The 20,408-nt window shown below is 45.6% G+C and overlaps 1 protein-coding gene across 6 annotated transcripts in view; it reads right to left on the bottom strand.

Moving 5' to 3' along the window:
- The window catches only part of slc8a3 (solute carrier family 8 member 3), an 87,053-nt gene extending 66,878 nt beyond the window's left edge, over window positions 1–20,175 (bottom strand). For 4 of the 6 annotated variants that reach the window (XM_040198755.2, XM_078089781.1, XM_040198752.2 and 1 more), the window contains exons 1-2: window positions 19,655–20,175; window positions 12,320–14,190 (exon numbers count right to left, since the gene is read on the bottom strand). In XM_040198755.2, the coding sequence (XP_040054689.2) occupies window positions 12,320–14,103 (1,784 nt within the window). In that variant the 5' untranslated portion in view covers window positions 14,104–14,190; window positions 19,655–20,175. Of the gene's footprint in view, window positions 1–12,319; window positions 14,191–15,536; window positions 15,647–18,933; window positions 19,101–19,654 lie in introns of those variants that run through there. The other 2 variants (XM_078089783.1, XM_078089782.1) reach the window with 2 other exon arrangements.
- Between the last annotated feature and the right edge of the window lie 233 nt (window positions 20,176–20,408).

Below are 20,408 nucleotides of genomic sequence, written 5' to 3'. Positions count from 1 at the left end.
GGTTACTTTAGTTTCCGTTGGCGCTGACGACTCGTTGCGTCAAATGGATATTGCTTGCTTTGCCTTTTGTCTGTCTGCACGCGTCTCAGGGCCCCCGTGCGTGTGTTTTAATGTTATTGAAGGCCATATAAAGATACTGATCAGTCGGGTGTGCAGTTTATTCCAAACGTTCTCCCACCCGTTACCTTGCAGAGCTCTCACAGATCCGGCCCGAGTGCCTTCTTATCTCTATCACTGGAGTTTTTGACAGCGTTGGCTTCTGTAATCAATCCTTGTCGTGAGAAAATTCACTCCCATCCAGCCAGACCTCGTCCTGCTGAAGCCTCATCAAACCTGCCAACTAGCTGCACAGGACTCGGGTCTCATTCTCTCTCGTTCTTTATTCACCCATCTACTTTTCTTTATCGGCCTCGCTTGTTCTTTCCTCCATTTTTATCCCGTCTTCCTCTCTTTCAACCCAGTGTTTTTCTCAGAATCTTGTGTCTCCATCGTTCTCTTTTTTGCTCCTTCTTCCGTCTGATGGCGTCTCCCTCCCTCTTTATCCGTCCGAAATCTAACATGACAGGTTTCACAACTGCGGCAGGGAGGCAAATGGGTTGTTGTTTTTTTAGTTTACATCATGAAGACACCCTCTCGTTTCCTTTGACAGTGGTCTGAAGGGTATAAATGTTTCATTCTATACAAACACTGCAGCTAAAAAATAAAGCTTGGGACCATTCGGCATTACTTGGGCTGTGTCCTCGCACATCACGTGTCAACAGCTGTATTTCATTTGGAACTGAAGATATGACTAGAATGAATCACCAAGAGTACCTAATGTCCTTCCTTTCCAATGACACAATTTTGTGGAATCACTCACATAATTAGCATATTGCTCCTGGAGTTAAATTAAATTAAAAAAAAAATTCAGTCACAGTGACCTTGATCTCTTGTGTTCCTGAGATTTTGAAAAATAACTTAAGTCATCATTAAATCACGAGGCCCGGGTGGCAGGGCTGAAAGAAACACCAGTGTGCACGCTCTCGTTTTACATTTTAAAGACAAACTGTCAATTGATTCATTGTTAAACATATAAACACTCCCATCGCTTAATGAATATCAATCCATTCAGCTGCAAACGAAGAACACTTCACATACGTCAGTGCCCTTCATGCGACATGCAGCAGAATAGGCAGGTTCCTGTGATCACGTGAACTCTTATGTGAACATAACCAGTTGGAGCAGGTTTGACGCCTCAGCCTCCGCCGCCGTCTTACTCTGAGGGACGTCAGAGACGTTCAGAGTTCTCAATCCAAATCACAATTACAGGTTGAGACAGAAGTAGGCCAACATCTCTAAAGAGGGGAAGGCACATACGGAAGCACTGCTGAGGGTTTGAATAATGCATATGAACAATGGTGGGGTGAAAAGAAATGAAAGGAAATTAGATGTGTTATAAAAAAACAAATACAAATGAATGTTTATGAAGCTATTTTACAAGTGCAAATGAAATGTGTATTCATATGTGAGTTTTCTTTTATATATTAAAAAAAAAAATCTTGAGGGCAACTAAATTGATAAGAATTAAGGAAAGGGAATATAAAGGCATTATGCTTCTGCCCATACATGTATATTAGTTTATATACATGCTGCACGTATTGTATTTTATGCAATGACACAATGTAAAAAATAGCCTGAGAGAGATAAAACCAACAGGAAGAAAATGCAGGGGGGAGCAAAAGCAAGCCAGGAACAAGGGCCCTCAACACGAAAAGAGGCAGAAGAACATGAAAAGAAGAAGCGGAGAGGGAAATGAAAGGGCCGATGGTGGAGGAGATTAGGTTGAGTGTTGTAAAGAGAAAGAGGTCCCGGAGGCCTTGGCAGAGCTGTGATCCAGGCAGCGCAACCTCTTCATCTTTCGCCAGCTCTCTCAACATGACAGCTCCACCCATCCCTAGCACCCCAGAGGGGCAGCACGGGCACGTTTGTTGCCAAACTGACCCTACATGCCCACCCCACCCACCCCCGCCACCCTCCACCTCCATCACCAGGCCTCTGGCATATCTGGCCATCCTGCATGCATGTGGGTCCAAGGTTGTCCGACAGCTCGCAAGGGTCCAGATCAAAACAACTGCATCGACATTGTGCAGTGAATGTACTAGAATGTGTCATTTCCCAGCTATGAACAGTTAAAGTCACAAACAGGGACTAAACCAGTCGCATTAACAGATCTGACCTTCATGCAGCAAAGAATCATTGAGTCCTTCGCTGCATTAGATGGTTGTTTTGGCCGCTGGGACACATACAAACAGGTTAAAAACGCAAATTTGTCATAGAATCAACATATAAAGTTGTTGTGGTGAACATGATAACAAATGACTTCACAGCCAGCAGTTAAAAAAAAGTTTTAAAAAAAGATTTGGCTTTTTTTTCTTTTCAGCTCTGTTTTGGTCTCCACCAACCTGCTAGCTTGTTAGCTTGATGCTGAATGAATTGGTAGCATAGAGTTTAGATATCTTTGCTTGATTGAACACATTGATAATTATTACCCAAAGCTATGAGTGCACCCTTAACTTTCATCAAAGTAATATCATATTTATTAGTGCAGCTGTCAAATCTGATTTTCTTTAGTTTTAGCATTTAGTTTTAGGAAAATAGCAACCTAAAGAAAAAAGAAAAAGAAAATAAAGAGAACAAAACGACAAGACCCGGGAGTCAACAATAAAAAAAACAAGAGATGAAAGAACAAAGAGACATTTCATCTCCAGAGATAAAGCACTGTTGAATGTGGACCTGATCTCTGCATTAAAAAGACAAATCCTTTAAACCCTGACACAACGACGGAGACGTCTTTTACTTGGGGCAGGTGATGCAGATAAAAATCTCTTCGTTTTCAGAAACGAAGGCTAAAAACACATAAAACCAGAGAGGTGCATAAATATAAACTCCACAGGTGAGAGAAGAAACCCAGAGGGAATTTTTAAAAAAGCCTTTCATCCCCGGAGAAAAACAAGACGTTAAAGCTCAACCACGACAAGAATAGAAATGCAACTAAATAAAGTGCTTAAAAGTTGAGGCTGAGATAATAATAGGTTGGGTTCTGCAGATCGCTCAGTTAACCTTTGACCTCGGCTTGTTTACGCTGCCCGGTGGCTTCTGCCCACGTCTTCCTGTCAAGATGCCACGGACGCCCTCCCGTGCTCAACGTCTGCCGCCACTATTTGTGTTGTGCTGTCTGCCAAAATCCTCAGGGCTTGAAGCGATCAGACAGCACTCCCCCTGTTGTGAGTGCAAATGGGGACCACATTCATTTTGCCAGCTCTCAGGGGATGTGGCCCGCTGTGCATAAGTCCTCCTCATGCACCCGGCCTATAGTTTGATGTAAATATGATCATCAAGGAGAGCAGGGAAAGCCCGGAGAGTGACTCTCACGCTGCTGCAGAGCGCTCACTAAGTCGCCTAATAAGTCTCCCACTCGAGTACCAACAGGGAGGATTAGGAGGAGCACAAAGGATACATTTCCTCTCCTGGGTAGAACCTTTTCTCCCACCAGTGCAGATGCATGAGGGGGAAATAACACACATAAGCATCCGATATGTGTTGAGCATGCAGCCTGTCTGCGGCTCTGGCCTCGCAGCACCAGGGAGAGAGTTTGGCTGGCTTGCGCCTCTGGGAAATAAAGATTCCCCTCGATTGATTACAAGTCCTTCTGCACTGAGATTCATCTCCTATCTCTCACGTGACAAGAGTCATGAACGGCACTAATCAGCCTCCCGTAGGACAGGAGCTGGTGCTCAGCAAAAACAAAGAATCCAGGATATTGGTATCGGAACCAGGCATCCCGTCTAAATATAGAAAAGCACATTGCAAATAAAAGTTAAAAAAAATCCTGCTGGCTGTGTGAAAGTCGCTGCAAAGTAAGAGCCGCTGCATAAGTTAATTGAGCTCGGAAACACAAATCAAGCGATTTTTGAAAACAGCTGATACGTGAATGTTAGGATCTACGCCTGCTTTTGCACCACAGAGATTCTGCCCCCCAACAGGAAAATGATGAGAAACGAAGTAGGAGGGAAAAGGGGGGAGAGCGGGATGGGACCATGGGAAAAGGCATGAAGGGTGGGGGTGACGTGCAGGAAGGGAATACAGGAGGGAAGCGAGGAACTATTGATGCATCGTGGTGCATTTTCTGCTGCAGCACCTGGGGAAAATCATGGAGAAGCGAGTCCACCCCCCCCCCCCTTCCACTCCCCCTCTTAGAGCGAGAAGACAGCGAGAGTCGGTCAAGGGGGGTTTCTACAGAAAGAACTTCCTCAATGCAGAGAGGGAGAGAAGAGGCTGCTAGAGGAACTGAGAGGTCCGAGAGAAAGAAAAGAAGAAGGACAAAATTTGCTGAACAAAGCAAAGAGCCACTGACTCCTGTTCTTGGACTCGGAAACCCACATTTTGGTCAATTACACAGAAACAGAAACAAATAAATCCAGTCCTTTCTAAGGCTGAATGTTGAGCTTCCTTAAATGTTAGAAACCCACACTGATGTCAGGACAGCTCTGGTGTGAAGTCAAAGGGCTGTTTTACAGAGTTCACAGCACTGATTTGTGTGTCACCGATACCGACTGACTGGACCAGATGAGAACAGCGATGGATAACCTGACAAAACAATAGAAAGAGTTTTTTTCTATCTAGAGGATGGACAAAGTTAAACATAAAAACATTCCATCCCTCCCTTTCTTAGCTTGTTGGTTTTAAAATAAAAACGAAATGAAGACCCACGCTAATGATCGTTTTGTTGCTGATCACTTTCTCTGTTGTTTTCTCAATGTTTGCTGCAGCTCCATTAAGAGGTCAAAGTACCAAATCAGTGCTGCATTTTTTATTAATCCAGAGCTGAGTGAGCTGAAAGAGCTAGTTAGACAATTCTTGCGGCTTCTTAAATAAAATGGTTAACTTCTTCTCGCAGGCCTTTTAATTTGATTTATTTCATATATTTATTTATGGGCGTGCAAGACTTCTCTATCACAAGTTCTCAAAACATAGAAGTTACAAATCCTGATTGCTTTTTTACACAAAAAGCAGGGAATCTCCAAGTGGGCAGACTTTTTTTTTAAATTCATATATTCAGCATTCCTGCCCCCCTGCCTTCAGGGTTGCTCAGTGGAGCATTTTGTATAACGGTCAGACATTAAGCGCCGTTAGCCAAATTCACCCATTCAAATCCCATTCTACATTTGAACATTAGAAAACACACTCTCATATGCTTTTCTACTATTGTTTCAGGCATGAAAAGTAAGACAACGGGTTTAAAAAAAAGTATAAAATAAAAGAAGCCAAACAGCTTCCCTCTCCGCCTTTAAACCCCCGCTCGCTGTGCAACCTTAGCTCGTCTCGCTGCGCGCGGTATCGATTTCTAGCCTCGGTGCTGTTGCACTGTGCGCTCTGGAACGCCTCTCTGACCTTTATCAAAGTATGCAGATACTGGATGTGGGTGCAGGGGCGGCGAGGGCGCCTCCACCGGCACCGCAGACTGTCACGCCGGCAGACAGGACTGAAATGAGAGCAGCGACCCCGTTTGGGAGGCGCCGCTCTTCATCTCTCTTTCAAGTGCACCCAAAACTACGTCCCAAACCGAGCAAACTGTCAGGTGGAGACTTCGCCACGGCGTCGATTGACAGAAAAATGCAACTATTTTGATAGTCGGTTAATGGTTTAGGTTACTTAACCTAAAAGCACTAAAAGTCACATGTTGCAGCTTTTCAAATGAGATGATCTGATGCTTTTTGCTGCATCTAAAAACACTTAACTGAGTAAAAGAAAACAAAAATGAACCAAGGCTGTAGGTTTTGGACTGTGTTCAGATGAATCAAGCTCTTTGAAGATGATGGAGAGAAGAAGTGTTCTGGGACAAACAATTGGTATTTTCTTTCCTTTATTAAAAAAGCAGTAAAGGTTGCAAGTCTACTTGGGGCTCCAAAGCACATTGCTCTTCTTCAGTGTCTGTGTGTTTCAGATGGGAATAAATGCTGTGACACATGAATCAGCATTGAGTCCACACAGAATCCAGACGTCCCCATGGACAGTCTGGCAGCTCCCTGAAGGCCGCGCTGCGTCTCTGCGTCGCTACGTCGCTACGTAGCTGCTCTGGTGTGTTTTCGGTTTTACTTCCTACTGTCAGTGAAGCTCCCACAAGGCTGGATCCTACATTTCCCACAATGCATCACAAAAGTCTCCGCTGCCCGATAAGCACCCATGTCCCTCAAGTTTAAATGTGGTGAACCCAAATTTGCTTTTCTTGGTTCACACTTTTTGTTGACACACTTCCGCAACTCGTGACGTCAAGGCGTCAACATCTCAGCCAATAAGAAGTTCCCACAGTATCCTACTTGTCACCTTCCAGAGGACAACATGAAATGTTTTTCCCGGCAGGCAGTTGCTATTTACAGCACATGTGATGTGACTGAAGGAGGCTTCAGAGGACTTGAGCCCTTCAGAGCACTTGAGCCGTCTACTCACAAACCGGCTCCCACTAATTAAAGAAGCATAGCACAGTACACTCAGCTTTCAGGCCTCGGGCAGCTCCCTTTGCACTGGTTCAGTTTCAAAGAGGATGTTTGGGGAGGGACTGAGGCACAAATGCAAAATCAAGAAAATACATTTTAAAGGTTTAATGAAATGAACAGAAAGATCGTCTGAATCTGAATACATTTTAAATGGTCAGTTCATCTCAGAAAAATAGAAACTTTCTCTGTGCATAGATGCATAAATGATAGATTAACTACATTACCACAATTAACTATACATCTTAGGGTTTCATCGTTTGTATTATTATCTGACCCTGTATTGTTTTATCATAACGGTTACTATATTTAATACTCTTTACTGACTCCAAAAATTCCCCCAAAATCAGTTGATAAAAATTTACAACAGTGGATTTCTTTGGGTCAAATAAACATTCTTTGGTCAAGTGACTTGTCTTAATTATTTGAACATTTTCCTTTGAATGCTGATGCACATTTATTTTGGGGGGGAAATCCCTAAAATGCAACATTCGGTATACATGGAAGATCCAGTCTGAAAGTATAACCATGAAGTGCTAAAAGTTTGCACACTGTTGCATTGTGTTCAAAGAAATGACGTGTGTAATTTCTTATTAAATATTTAAACCAAGTTCCATAACTGAAGTGTTTGTTTGTTAAAACACGTTGACAGTGAAGAGGGTCAGACCGATGGCCTTACTTCCCTTAACTCTATTAGGCTGGAGACTCCCAGAAGTTGTGGAAGCCTGAATGTAAGATCCATAGTCAGATTTACACACACTGTCGGGGGGAGGCTCGGCGCTGGCGACACGCCCTGCACCGAATCCGCCTATAAATAAGCTTCAACTTAATTGCATTCCCCCAACTGGGAGAAAAACGCAGACCCAGCATATTTATTGCCACTCAGCCCAGGTGTGTGAGTCTGTTTGCACAATATTTGTGTGCAGGAGCCAAAGTGCAAAAGACCCAATGAGTTTATTAAGATAAGAAATGTTCTCATGAATCCTCCAGTGCTGAATGTCTGTGCATGTGTTGGGTTGTTGTGTGTGATAATGAGTAATGAATCGGGTATCAGAGCAGCGGGACAGATGTGCGTGGTACCAGGACTACTGAGGGTGCTGAACTGTTCATTGCTCAAGGTTCCTTCCTGTCAGCTGCTCAGAAGCCCCCCTCCACATCCCAGCATCCAGATGTTCAGCCAACGCGCTTTACCTCTTCCTCCCCATTGGGGGGGGGGGGGGGGGGGGGGTGAGTGGACTCCTGAAGTAACCGTGGTAACCATCATTTGTAAATATATGTGACCCAGACGTCTACAAAACTTTCACGTGTAAGACAATATTTCGCCTCGTTATAACAAAGATGTCTGCACATATCGTAATGCCCCCAAGTCACCAAGTCATTACTTCATGCTTTTTTTTAAGTTGCAGCAACTGGAATGATTTGGTTTTGATTCAATTGTCAATTCAGATCATCAATGCGAATACAAAAATACTACAAAACAAAGAATACAACATACCCCGAGGCACAGTAAAAGAAATGCTAAGACACATTCCAATTATTGAGAGAACAGACAGTATGAGGCTTGCATGAATAAAACAAGAGGAGTAGAGCTTTGAAAAGGATTAGCTGAGCTCGAGATGCTCCTGGCGGGGAGAGAGGACTGCCAGCAAAATCCTTTCAGTTCTGTAAAAGTGCTGCAATGGGTGAACGCTGAGTGGTGAGCAGGGTGAGGACCAGCGTTGACATGTGTCCTGTCAATTGTGATGTTCACAGAAGTGACAGAGTACATGCATGAGATATGTGGGAGCTGGAGGAGGTCTATAGGTAGGAGAGGACTAAATCTATGCATCATATCTAGAGCACAATGTAACCCGGCCTCCACGCGCACGATGCTATTTATAAAAACATTAGGCGGGTTTACAAGGAGAGTCGTGCTCATAGCAGCGTGACCACAGTGGCATTTACTCCAGCAGATTCCGGTCTGTCCGCTGCACACCACTCATTGGTTTATGAATCCATCAGAGGCCGGTTAAACGACCTGCGTCTCCGGGGATGGAGCTCCTCCGCCTTGCAGCTGTGCCGTCTTCTCCGGGTCAAAGGAAACAGCAGCCGGCGACCTCTAGCTGAAATATTCTCTGAAGCACACCGGCTCTAAACCTTTGGTTACCGCCATACACCCCGTGTAAATAAAGAGGATATTTATAACATCTACGACGGATTAACCCGACTGCTATTTTCTCCATTCATAATTTTTTTTTAGTTTCCATCCATGAAGATTTCCATCATAGTCCAAGAGGACAACTTCTGTCTTATTCTGTCTCATTCTGTCTCAGTCCCCGAGACATTCGGTTTACAAACACAGTGGATCAGGGAAACCAGCGAGCTGTAACCAGGTAGTTTAATAACTCAAATCAATGAATCAATGGTCGGAAGACTTGCCAAAGTAGCCATTGTTGCATCAGTACTCATTTTGCTGATGGCACCTTCCGAATAATAAGAATAAACCGCAACAATTTAGATTTTTGATTCAATTCAGTCTCTTTTGATTGTTTTATTGTTTTTATTGGTTGTTGGTCTGACAAGAGATTTGAATCTGCACCCTGAGCTGTAAGAAATTATAAGGAGTATTTTTCAGTTTTATGACGTTTTGATGTTCGAAAATAATAAATGAGTCCTAATAAAGGACACATCGGTGGCAGAAATCAAGTAATTGTCGGTTGCAGCTCCGTTAATCTAAAGCTGCAGTGTGACCCGTAATGATGAGTCAAAATTGACGATGGTGGTGAAATAACTGCACGACGGAGCGTTTCAAGGGAATTCTGTTAATCGGCAACATGTCGGGTCCTGGCTTCCTGGTAGACGTCCATGAGGTTCTTGTCCGTTAGCGAGGAGCAGATGAGCTGCAACCTCAACGAAATCGACTTGTCAACCATTGTCTGAGCAAGAATCGGAGTTGTATACCAGCGCTCCACATCAGGGCGGTAATACGTTTCCACTGTGATTGATAACGATGGGACCAAAGTGTGCAGAAGCAGATCGGGACTCGTGGAACACGGTGGACGAGAAAGGAAGCGCATGAGAGCTGAAGCATCACGTCGTCTAATTGTCCCAAAAGGACATCAGAGAAGGCTGTTGCCCTTTAGACGGGAAGCGCACTCTGCCCTCATTTACTGGTCGCAATTATCGCTGAATTAGCAGCAGGCAGGAGAAGTGCTTCCGCGCTGCGCCAAGGAGGGAATCTGTTGTTTCAAGAACTTTGCAAAATGGAAATAAACACAACTTTTCCATTGTCAATTTCAGTTGGAATATGAATGTGAAAACAATGGAGGGAAATTAATTCTGTATTTTTTCATGTCGCGAGCATGAAAACGACCCTGAGGAGAGCTTTCAAGGCAGCAGAAGAAACATTATTGTAATTATGCCTTTTAGCGAATATTCTACACATTCATCCCCTTTGTTTTGTGGATGGAAATGTTCTCATGCATCTTCTAGTATGCTTCTGGATAAAGCTGTCACTTCCACTGCTCCTCTTTGTCTTCTTTATGGATGCACACAGAATCAAATTCATCACTATCAGAGTGTAATTATGGAAATTTCTGGGGATTTGTTGGGAGTTCTGTAACAGCAGTCTGCCATTTCTACAAAAGATTCAGAAGCCTCTGAAAGGGGGATGGGATGGATTTTCATATTAATACCCGGGCGCGTTCATGCATCGGAACAATTTTCATTGTTACTGGCAAATAATGCCCTGTATGAGATGTACGTCATTACTCTGTAGTTAGTACGTTAATCAGAGCTGACCGTGTAAGTTTAGCTTCATTTCCTCCTCTGCAGTTAAAGCCGCATCTTGCTAGTTGCGTCAACGAGAACATTTCCCTGTTATCATTCCCTCATTGTGTTATTTGTTCTTTGTAAGCACACGGCCACTTCTTTGCAAAGCTACTGAGGGCTGATTTATAAGCAATAATGTGATTTCAGTTCTTCCTGAAAAGGATCTAAGAGCGAACGCTGTGAGCTCTGCCTTTAACCCCCATCGTGCATGATTTATGTATGTTATAGATGAAACTCCGACTACATCTGTTCCATAATGCTGCTGGTTTGAGTTGGTTCAAAGGAATAGGTTTAATTTGTTTTCTGTTTGATGAGAAGATTGATGGCACTGATGACAGTGGTTTGTTTTAACAGTAGTTAGGAGTCAAGAGTTTCTGAAGCCAAAATGATTTGACCATGAAGTCGGATTGTTCCCCGCAGGAGCACGTATGAGCTCACAGCGAGTGAGCGGTGCTGCACTCATCTAACTCGCAGCACGATGCGCAACACAATGAGCAGATCAATAGACCAGCATTCTCTCACAATGTCAACCACAACACTGCAGTCTCAGAATAGCAGTCTTTCTCCCTCACGCTCCCATGACGGACTCCAGGCCCACAAAGCATCTCTCACATTAATCAGGCAAAACTCTCAGAGCTCAGTGGGTCCCCAAGAGCACGCTGATCTCCCCGCCCCTCATTCCCCTGCCACTGGTCCCCTGGGCTGCCTCGGCCCCCAGGAACCCGCACCCCCCCCCCGGAGCACGGAGCACGGAGCCTGCCAGCCAGCCACAGCACAGCTGAGAGGGTCCTGATTGGTGGGGAAAGCAGACGTCACGGAAGCATGTCACTTTGATTCAGCGCCTGCAGACCGATGTGTGAGATGCGAGCTGTGAAATAAACAAATCAATATTCTCAAGCACACATTCCAGTAACCCGGAGCACTGCCTTACATTCACGGGACAAACAGCTGTAGTGTTCAATACGCGGCCCTGATGCTATATTGTGCAACAGAACTGTGCGTTGCTGTTATTGCAACACTGCCGAATATGCCCAGTCCGTGGTACGCTTGTGCACATAACAAGCACAATGCACATCAAATCCCTATTACTCTCACAGATGCTTACCTCCAAAGCTGTGTTAGTACGGACTTCACCCGCAAGGAATTGAACCTCCAGTCATATCATTCGTTATCACAAGGTCTGCCTACGAACCTAAAAAGACTGCCGTGTTCCGTTAATACCTGGGACCGAGCCGGGATTTTGACCTTTGTCGTTGTTTTCTCTCTGATTTTTACGTTGCTCCTATTCTCCCATACTGTGTTTTTTTTTTTTTCAATTGAAGCAGACGTGACACGGAAACAACAACAAGGAAAAAAAAAGAGCAAAAATCAAGAGTTGCACAAAACAAAAGCAGCAAGGATTAGAGAGGCAGGGGTGTGTTGCTTTAGGACTTGTGTGAATCCCTATTGCATGCGACGCACATATATTTTCTACCAAAGCGCTCTGATGAGAGCAAGATCTCTTGACAGGAAAACAAGGGGATGTAGAGTGCACGCTCAGATGAGACGGTACGCTGTCGAGCCATATGAAGGAAAGAAGCGTTTCAAATTCACAGTGATGAGGTGCAAACAGCACATGAATAGCTCACCACAGTATGTTCTAAACTAAATGATGTCAAGAGGCAAGGAAAACGACATCTTCGTATCAAAAGCAAAACCCTGAAAAATGTCTGGCGGGTTGAAGCTAACATTCAAATCTTATATACTCCGGTTATCGTTTCGTGGCGGGTTATCACTGTCAAAGTGCAACTCAAATAACTCAAATAAAACACAATCAAACGAATGAGATCCAAAAAAAGGCGTGCAAAAAGAATAACTGATTTCTTTCACTTATTGACTGTGTAATAACCCTGTTTGATTTAAAATCTGCAGTAGTAAATCAGAAAATAAAACATTAATAAACTGCCACATAACTATGAGAGAAAAGAAAATAACTTTACCAGGTCTCGTCGTTTTTGAATTCCAGCTCTCCATAGGTGTCTTCAAAGTCCTCCCCTCCTCCCTTGGCGAGTCCTTCCACGCTGCGATAAGGCACAATGATCGTCCCCCTTGCTCCAGAAGTCCTCAGCACCTTCACCTCCATGATGCCCACGCTCTCACTGACGTGCACAGAGTTGCTCTCAAAGGTGAAGATGCCCGAATGATCGTCGTCCAGAATGGTCACGGTGGCCACGGTGGGAAAGCCCAGCATGGCTTTCGGGTACTGCAGACTGTTGGGGGACAGCACCTCGTCCTCCGTCTCCAGGACCCGCAGATTACTGAGCCGCACAAAAAAGTGCTCGTCCTCTTCAAAGATGTCGTCGTCTATGATGCCAATGTTTATCTCCTTGATCATCTCTCCTGGCTTGAACACCACCGTGCCCTCCGAGAACTCGTAGTCTGCCCCGGCGTTTGCCGAGCCGTCCTCCGTCTTGTAATCCACGTAGATCGTCTTGTTGACGTCGCCACCCTTCCTGGTGACGGTCAGAATGGCGGCGCCGCAGTTCTCGAGGCACTGGTAGACGGCAGGCTCAAACGCAATCCGAGACACGTACTCTTCTGGCTCCTCCACGTGCACCTGCTGCACGCTGACGCTCTTCTTCGCCTGCTCCGCCACGTGTTTCTTCAGGATGTTTCCGGCGCCCGTCATCATCCGTGTTGCTTGGATGCGGTAGAAGGCGCGGCTCTTTTGCTGATGCGAAAGAGCGTAGTAGTTGGCCATTTCCACCAGCTGATCCATCTCTCTCTCTGGGTGCTTCTGCTTCAGGTCTTTCAAGATGCGGATCATGTCGCGCCTGGACTCGTCCACCTCTTTGCTTTCGATCAGGCCGATGAGATTGCTGGGCCCTCCTCCGTCCATGAAGTGAGAGTTGACCATCTTGCCGTCCATCTCGATCCCCTTGGATCGCTCCGCCTCCGTCTCAATGATGACGCCCCTGTGTTTGTCGGTGCGATACTTCTTGTGCATGAACTTGTAGAAGAGCAGCCGTCTGTCCGCTACCCACGCCAGGAGTACGCATATGGGGAAGAAGGCCAGTGTGACTAGACCCTCCCAGACCTGGACTACGTTGGGGGAAAACACGGCCAGAATCATGTAGAGCCAGATGTACGCGAAGACGCTCCAGCCCGCAGTGACAAAGAACACTCTGAGGTGTTTGATTTTGCGTACCTCTCCTTGGGGAATGACGGACACACAGAGGCCAATGATGACAAACATATTGAAGGCTGCGCTGCCGACTATTGTGGCGGGCCCGAGAGCGCCCGATTGGAATCCATGTCCACAAACCTCGATTAAAGAGAGCAGAATCTCCGGGGCGGACGAGCCCAAGGCCATGAGGGTGAGGTTTGACACAGTTTCATTCCACACCCGAATCGTGGTGGTGGTTGTTTCCCCATTGGGCCTTTTGATGACAAGTTCCCTCTCTTGGGAGGTGATGACCTCAATGGCCGCCATGAAGCGGTCGGCAATGATGGACACTCCGAGAAACATGTAGATCATGGCCACAAAATACACAATGACCCGTGCGATCTTGTCTCCCATGGAGGGATCTTCGGGATACCAGATGGGCAGGATGATCCCCGCTCGACACTTTCCGGCGTTTCCACTGCACGTGGCATTGCTGGGAGTCAGCAGAGGGCTCGGAGTGGTCCGGGCGTCTGCACAAAGGAAGGCCACCGCAACAGAGAGCAGCCCAAAGCAGAGGCAGGCTGACGACCCCGGCTTTACAGGCCTTGAACCCTCCATGCACCCTCCTTCGTCTCAAGGGTCCTTACCACACTGACCGTCCCCCCGGGGTCCAGCACTGGGCTGTGCTTTTTCTCCACCCACCACCTGAACACAACAAACGACAGAGGTGGTATTGATGTTATACTCTATATACAAAACACAAAGACGTTTGTCGGAGAAATAGGCAGAACAATCATAATGCAATAACTTAAGGCTATTTTTACTAGATAGATGAAAGCATAAATACATAAACATAATAGCACATACAGTATATTATTACATAATGGATGGTTGTTGATTACTGTCATGTTGTTTAAAACCCCAAGTTTGAGGAGAAGTATTAGTTCACGTCTATGTGAGTGTGTGTTTGCATTTCACATGGCGCGACACACATTCTGAGGCAGGAATCCAAGTGATCCCACCACGCTGCTGTAAAACGCCAATGAGCTTCTCCCTCCTTCATCGGGAGCCTTATGTTATTTATGAGAAGCTGGCCGCAAAATACTTTCCCATGCTTAGGAATTCATAGGTTTTTCAGCTCTCCAAACCACTATGTGAACAATGTAGATAACATTGGTTCAATAAAATCATAGCCCGTGGGCTCATTTCTAATCATAAAGTTCATTTCGAGTTTTTTTATGTGGATACATGCGCCCGATAATGTGGATTTTAGCAAGATTTTCCGAGACCTGCGGGGTAATACAGCTCTGAACCAAACAGCCCGCTCAGCAGGCAATATTGCCCAACTAAGCAGTGTCCAAAATGTTGCATTGGCAAAAAGAAAACAGCAGGAGGGAGGCAGGAGACCGTCAAGAGGCCAACTGAAACAAAAGGTACCCGTGTGCCGTCCCAATTCCGTAGATACTGAGCTCTGAATGCAAACGTAACACTTGTGCAAAATAGGGCAGCATTACAATAATGCAGAAGTTGTCCAAATTAATGAACACTCGGACTAAGCAACTTAAACTCTTCAGTTATTTTTTATTGCTGAGGCCCATAGGCAATGGGAGCGAGGAGAAAAGTGAACGACCCCCAGATGTGAGCTAATATAAGGAGATAACACATGGGATTTATTATAAAGGCCCTTTTCTCAGTGGTATGCCTGGATTTTTTCTGTGATTGAGAAAGAATGTGTGTCTTCTACAGCCGCCACCACACCTCCAGGGCCCCTGAGAAAGGCCTTGACAGTCTCGTTTGAGATAACTTGTTACCACTTGTTTCCCTTTGCTTTCGTTTTGCTAAATGTATCTTTAATGTTTCTACATTTTCTACCTTGAAGTGCAGTTTTGTGTTCGGATTCCTGCTTAAAGTGCGATTACCTCTGAGGCCGCCAAAATGTGTACAGTTTGAACTCGCTTTAAGGCACTTTGGATAAAAGCATCCATTAAATGGCACATTTTATGCTGTGAATCGTTGATTTGTTATGCAGTGCACTGGATCTAAATACTCACACAGTTCAAGTAACTCCAACTTGCACTATGATGATATCCATCATCCAGTTGGCATATAAGCTCTCACACAAATTTAAAAGCCAAATATTGTCTCTGGAACCTCAGCAGTAGCAACACACGTAATGTCTGTAAAAAAAATCAAAATGTTGAGTTCAAATTCAAACAATGAATATAGTCTGGAAGAAATTATTAATTATATTTCGGGGATACAAATAATTGCATTACTATCTATATTGTAAAGATTTCTTGATCCAATCCTCCATAACTTTCAGAAATATATGGCTTTAAGGCCTTATAAAACTTTAAAATGCAGGGTGAATGCGGCTTGAAATTACATTTCTATGCTGTTAAAAAAATGTTGATTTCAGAGCATCGAGCTGATCTGGAGGACGGAAAAGGCGATGATAGCCAACAGTAGCAGAAGCAGGATACAATAAACTTTAAAGTTAACTTAATCAGCAGAGCCATTTATATGAACAGAGCCAGCTATAAAAAATCCCTGTGAGCGCTGAGCACAAACAAAAACAACAGGGAAATAATTGAGTGACAAAGTTTTAACTTAATGAGAGAAAAGTTTAATTTAAAAACTATGGATTTTCCAGCCTTTTGGACTTTTGTATCCGTATTAAAGTTGAACATAGAAACTCACCTACAAGAAAGATGTGTACTGCTTAAATTGCAGTCATTAACCTTTATTAACCGTACTGAAAATGACCTGCATTGGAAAAGTGAAATCCGGGATTCATTTTCCAAGGAGGCTAGAGGGAGTGCCTCGTTCTGTGTTGCATCGGAGCAGCATTGCTGACCTGCGAGCTTCGCCCTGTCTTTTTTATTGCCTGGTGGCTCGCCTGGGTGGACGGGCAGAAACTGCAATGAGGCAGAAACAGACGGAGCATCCAGAATTTAAAGGCTGGAGAGACTCTCAGTATGTTACAACGCAGGGCAGGGAATGATTAAAAGACTTCCCATTTAATAGTGAGGTGATGCGACACCTAAATCCAAGGTGTCGCATCAAAATCAACCCCCATATTTTAGGCTGACAACAATTACATCCTCGTTTGTAACCTGGGTCGATCTCACCTTTTTGGACTTATTGCTTAAAAAAAGGAACATGATTATGATTACTCCAATGTTGATATGGGAATTTTACTGTATTGCCAAAATTTGTTTATATTTACAAATCCAGAGAAAAGCAACATGTGTTTCTGTCACATTGACTGTAGATGCATTATTAACTCTATTGGCTCACTAGCTGTCTGGGTTTGTCTAGAGGTGCGTGCTGGGAATGCAGCGTAGTGTAGAGAGGACTTCACTTAAAACCGTTGCCCCCCCACATTGTAAAAACAACACTGTGAGGGTGAACCAAAACTGCAAAGACAAATACCAGAAAGCTATAACAATTGTCTGTGCTTTCATCACTGCAAACGACCTCTTTCACATGCAAGACTGATTGCAGCAGCTAAAAATGAGCTGAAATGTGATGTTATTTTCACACTACACTGTAGCTTTAATGCAGACAGCTGGAGCCGTCTCTACTGTATGTGTGGACGTGTGTTATGAGAGTTTGGGGGGTGGAGAGCGGTGGAAGAGAGTGAGCGTGCTCAGTCAACCCCTCCTGGATGAACACAGGCGCAACAAAATGGCCAATAAGCCAAATAGCCATAAATCCGAGAGCCAACTACTCGGGTGACACAAATCATTTTAAAGATATAAAAGCTATAGAATGACTCCCGATAGCTTCCGTTAAATACCTGCTGCCTTGAACCATCGGACATATACAGTTCATCAGCTGAATAACGTCATCCTTACAGAGATTAAAATACAGTTGTGCTAACTTCAACCATCTCCCACAAGACATAAAAGACGATATTATATACTCTATAAGCTGTCTTTTTGTTGTTGTTTCACATCTAGAAATGAATTCCGCAATCTGGAATTTCATACTAAGGAAGGCTATAACATTGCAACTAGCAGTACTACTACTTCTACTGCGACTATTATTAATATTATTACCAAAGGCATTACAATACTTGGAGAACTAACATTGCAAAACTGCGACTAACTACACCTCAACTACTACTAAACTGGTGCCCACAGAGACACAAAGTGTCCTGTGTGCATTCAAACCCTGCATTTATTCATTTTGCAAATACACAGATCAATTATCATATCAAGTTAATATAAATTGTAAATGAGGTTAAATCCCCTCTGAACTCTGAAAATGCTGGGACCTACAATTCCCACAATGCACCCCTATATTGCCTGCAATGGACTGTCACTGACTGGTATAAATGTTGCATCTCCAGAAGCATAAAAGTCTTTATATTACAAAACGAATGCTGGCAATGTGGATGGATTTCGGGAACGAGTTTGGGAACCCATTCAAGACACATTTCTACATGTAAAGCTCATTTAAATGATTGCATCCTAGCTCTAAGGGGGTCCAGGTGTATGACCTTTACAAGGATCTTGCATTTTAAATATTGATTTCTAATCAGCACTAAGAGTATTGTATGCTGTCAGCCAATGCAGAACGAACGATTCTATTTGCCTTTGTGTACCAACATTAGAGCCCTGACCCCTAAATTAGCAGCTACACAAAACAATTTGCATTCTAATTACCGTTTTAAGGATTGTATTTCACATCGTGAATGTAGAGGAGGCCTGACGCTGGAGTTTAATCAAGACTGTTCAGCTGCCACCTCAAAGTTTGTTTGTTTGTCGTTCACCAAAAAAACTGCACAAACGTAAGAGCCACATTACAGCGGACATATTATATAAGTTAAGCATGTGGTTAATTGTGACATATTCCAATGAAGTCCAACACTGACCATGTGCAACCTCGGCTATGTGTGGGTGAACCCACTTAAAACTGAATTCACAAAAATCTGTCAATGACGACGGAGGAGAGGGGGGGGGGCTATGGAGGGAGGGGGGGGGGGGGGTATTTTAAGCTCAGAGATGGATCTTCAGAGCCTCCTCCTGCAAGCCGTGAAGCAGCCCCTCAACATGTGGGTGAATCCACTTAAAACCAAATTTACAAAACTCCTAACCAACTCAATTCCTTCAGCCATTTGAATATATATCAACATTGGTTTTGGAACATTGTGATTTTTTGTGGTGTGTGTGTGTGTGTGTTTTTTTTAATGATTTTCTGAAATGTCATATGATTATCCAATTGATCCAACTGGTCGCACATACACACCGACAATATAATCGCAGCCATAACTTGACCTCAAAAACATTGAAATGGTTCAAATGAAAAGAATTAACTGCTATTAACATGTGATTGGGTGGCTTGTTTCAGTCCTGCATGTGACCGATGCAGACAGCGACACGGCGGTGACAGTTGCTCGCCTCTCGGGTCTCTTTTCCTATTTTGGGAAGAAGGTCCTACCTATGGAAGGCCACTTGACACGCGCGAAAACACGGACTCAGCAGCCCCCCCGGAGAGCCTCAGCTGTTGCTGATTAATCATCAGAAGGCAGGCCCGGGGAAGCCCCCGCCGGGGCACCCGCGGGCCCCCGCGGTGGCAACTTACAGGGTGCGCACGGTCTGATGCACAGACAATACACGTAGCCTAAAATGTTCCTCCCGCCGGACAACCGAGAGCCGACCCTCAGCAAACACCGGCGACTCCTGACAGGGGGAGCGCGCGAGGGGCCAGCGACACAGCGCGAGCTGAAAGAGGCGTGCATCCGAATCAAAGAAACGGGCTGGAGATCCAGGTGTGCAGCCAATCAGCGCTGTCCGACGCCTCGCGCTGACACACGCCAATTATCCGAACGGCACACCCAATCGAGGGTATCGCGAGTCCATCGCGGCGCGCTGCGATGGATCTCCTCTGCACGATGATGAGGATGCGGATGAGGAGGATCCTAAAGGCGGGTCGGACCCCGGGCAGGACGCAGCGCGCCGGAGTTCTGGACTACATCACTTGGCGGCTGTATTCGCAGCTTTGCATCTAGCGTGTCTTCTACCAGCTGTCCCCACAGTGCCGATCCGCGTCTTGCTGTCCCTCAGCAAATGTGGTCTACCGGGCCGCATCACTCAGTCGGCCCCCTGGTTATTGAAATAATCCCCGAGTTTGCATCACGCGTTTATTCATTGTAACATACCTGTATTTGTGTCCCCCGGAAATAGTCTCCTGTCCGCCCCCCTCCCTCCACCCGCCCTCCTCTGTATGGCTCCTTCGCCGTCCAGATCAGCCTCCGCCAGCAGTCTCAGTGTAGCGTCGCTGTTTGGATCTCTGGAGTCAAACGTGCTCCTCTGACCAACAACCCCCTCCCCCCCCGCCGGTGGAGCCACGGTGTCGTCCTCATGCACGGGGAGGCTGGTCCCCCCCCCCACCCACCTCGCTGGGTATTGGGGATTGGATCAAACTGGCCAGAGGTGATCGCCTGTCGTCCTCTCCTGCCTTGGCGACCTCCTCCCCGGATCCTCCCCGTCTGACGGATTGACCGGGTCGCAGAGCTGTCAATGACGAGGGAGGAGGGGGGTGGGTTATGGAAGGGGGGGGGGGGGGTATTTTAAGATCAGGGATGGATCTTCAGAGCCCGTCCGCACGGCTCTCCCTCCTCCTGGAAGCCGTGAATCAGCCCTCGCCTCCTCCCCCTCTCTCGCTCTCCGCTGCGATAGCAAAGGAAACCTGCGAGGACGCTCGCTCTTGTAGACCCCCCTCCCCCCCCCCCCCCCCCCCTCCTCCCCGGCGCCGTGAAGCTCCTTATTCCCGGCTGTATTCTCGAGATCGGAAGCCTAACACTGAATACTGACCACCGTGTTCCGTCGGAGGAGCGCCCGGGCTGAGCATCGGAGTTCCCCGCACTGTCATCGGGACTTTGCGCACCAGCGGAATGTGCGCGGCGCGCGTCT

The sequence above is a fragment of the Gasterosteus aculeatus genome, chromosome 15 (assembly GCF_964276395.1).
Source record: "Gasterosteus aculeatus chromosome 15, fGasAcu3.hap1.1, whole genome shotgun sequence".
NCBI classification, from domain to species: Eukaryota; Metazoa; Chordata; class Actinopteri; order Perciformes; family Gasterosteidae; genus Gasterosteus; species Gasterosteus aculeatus.
Note: the sequence above shows the minus strand (reverse complement) of the source record. Positions and strands in the feature narration are given on the sequence as shown.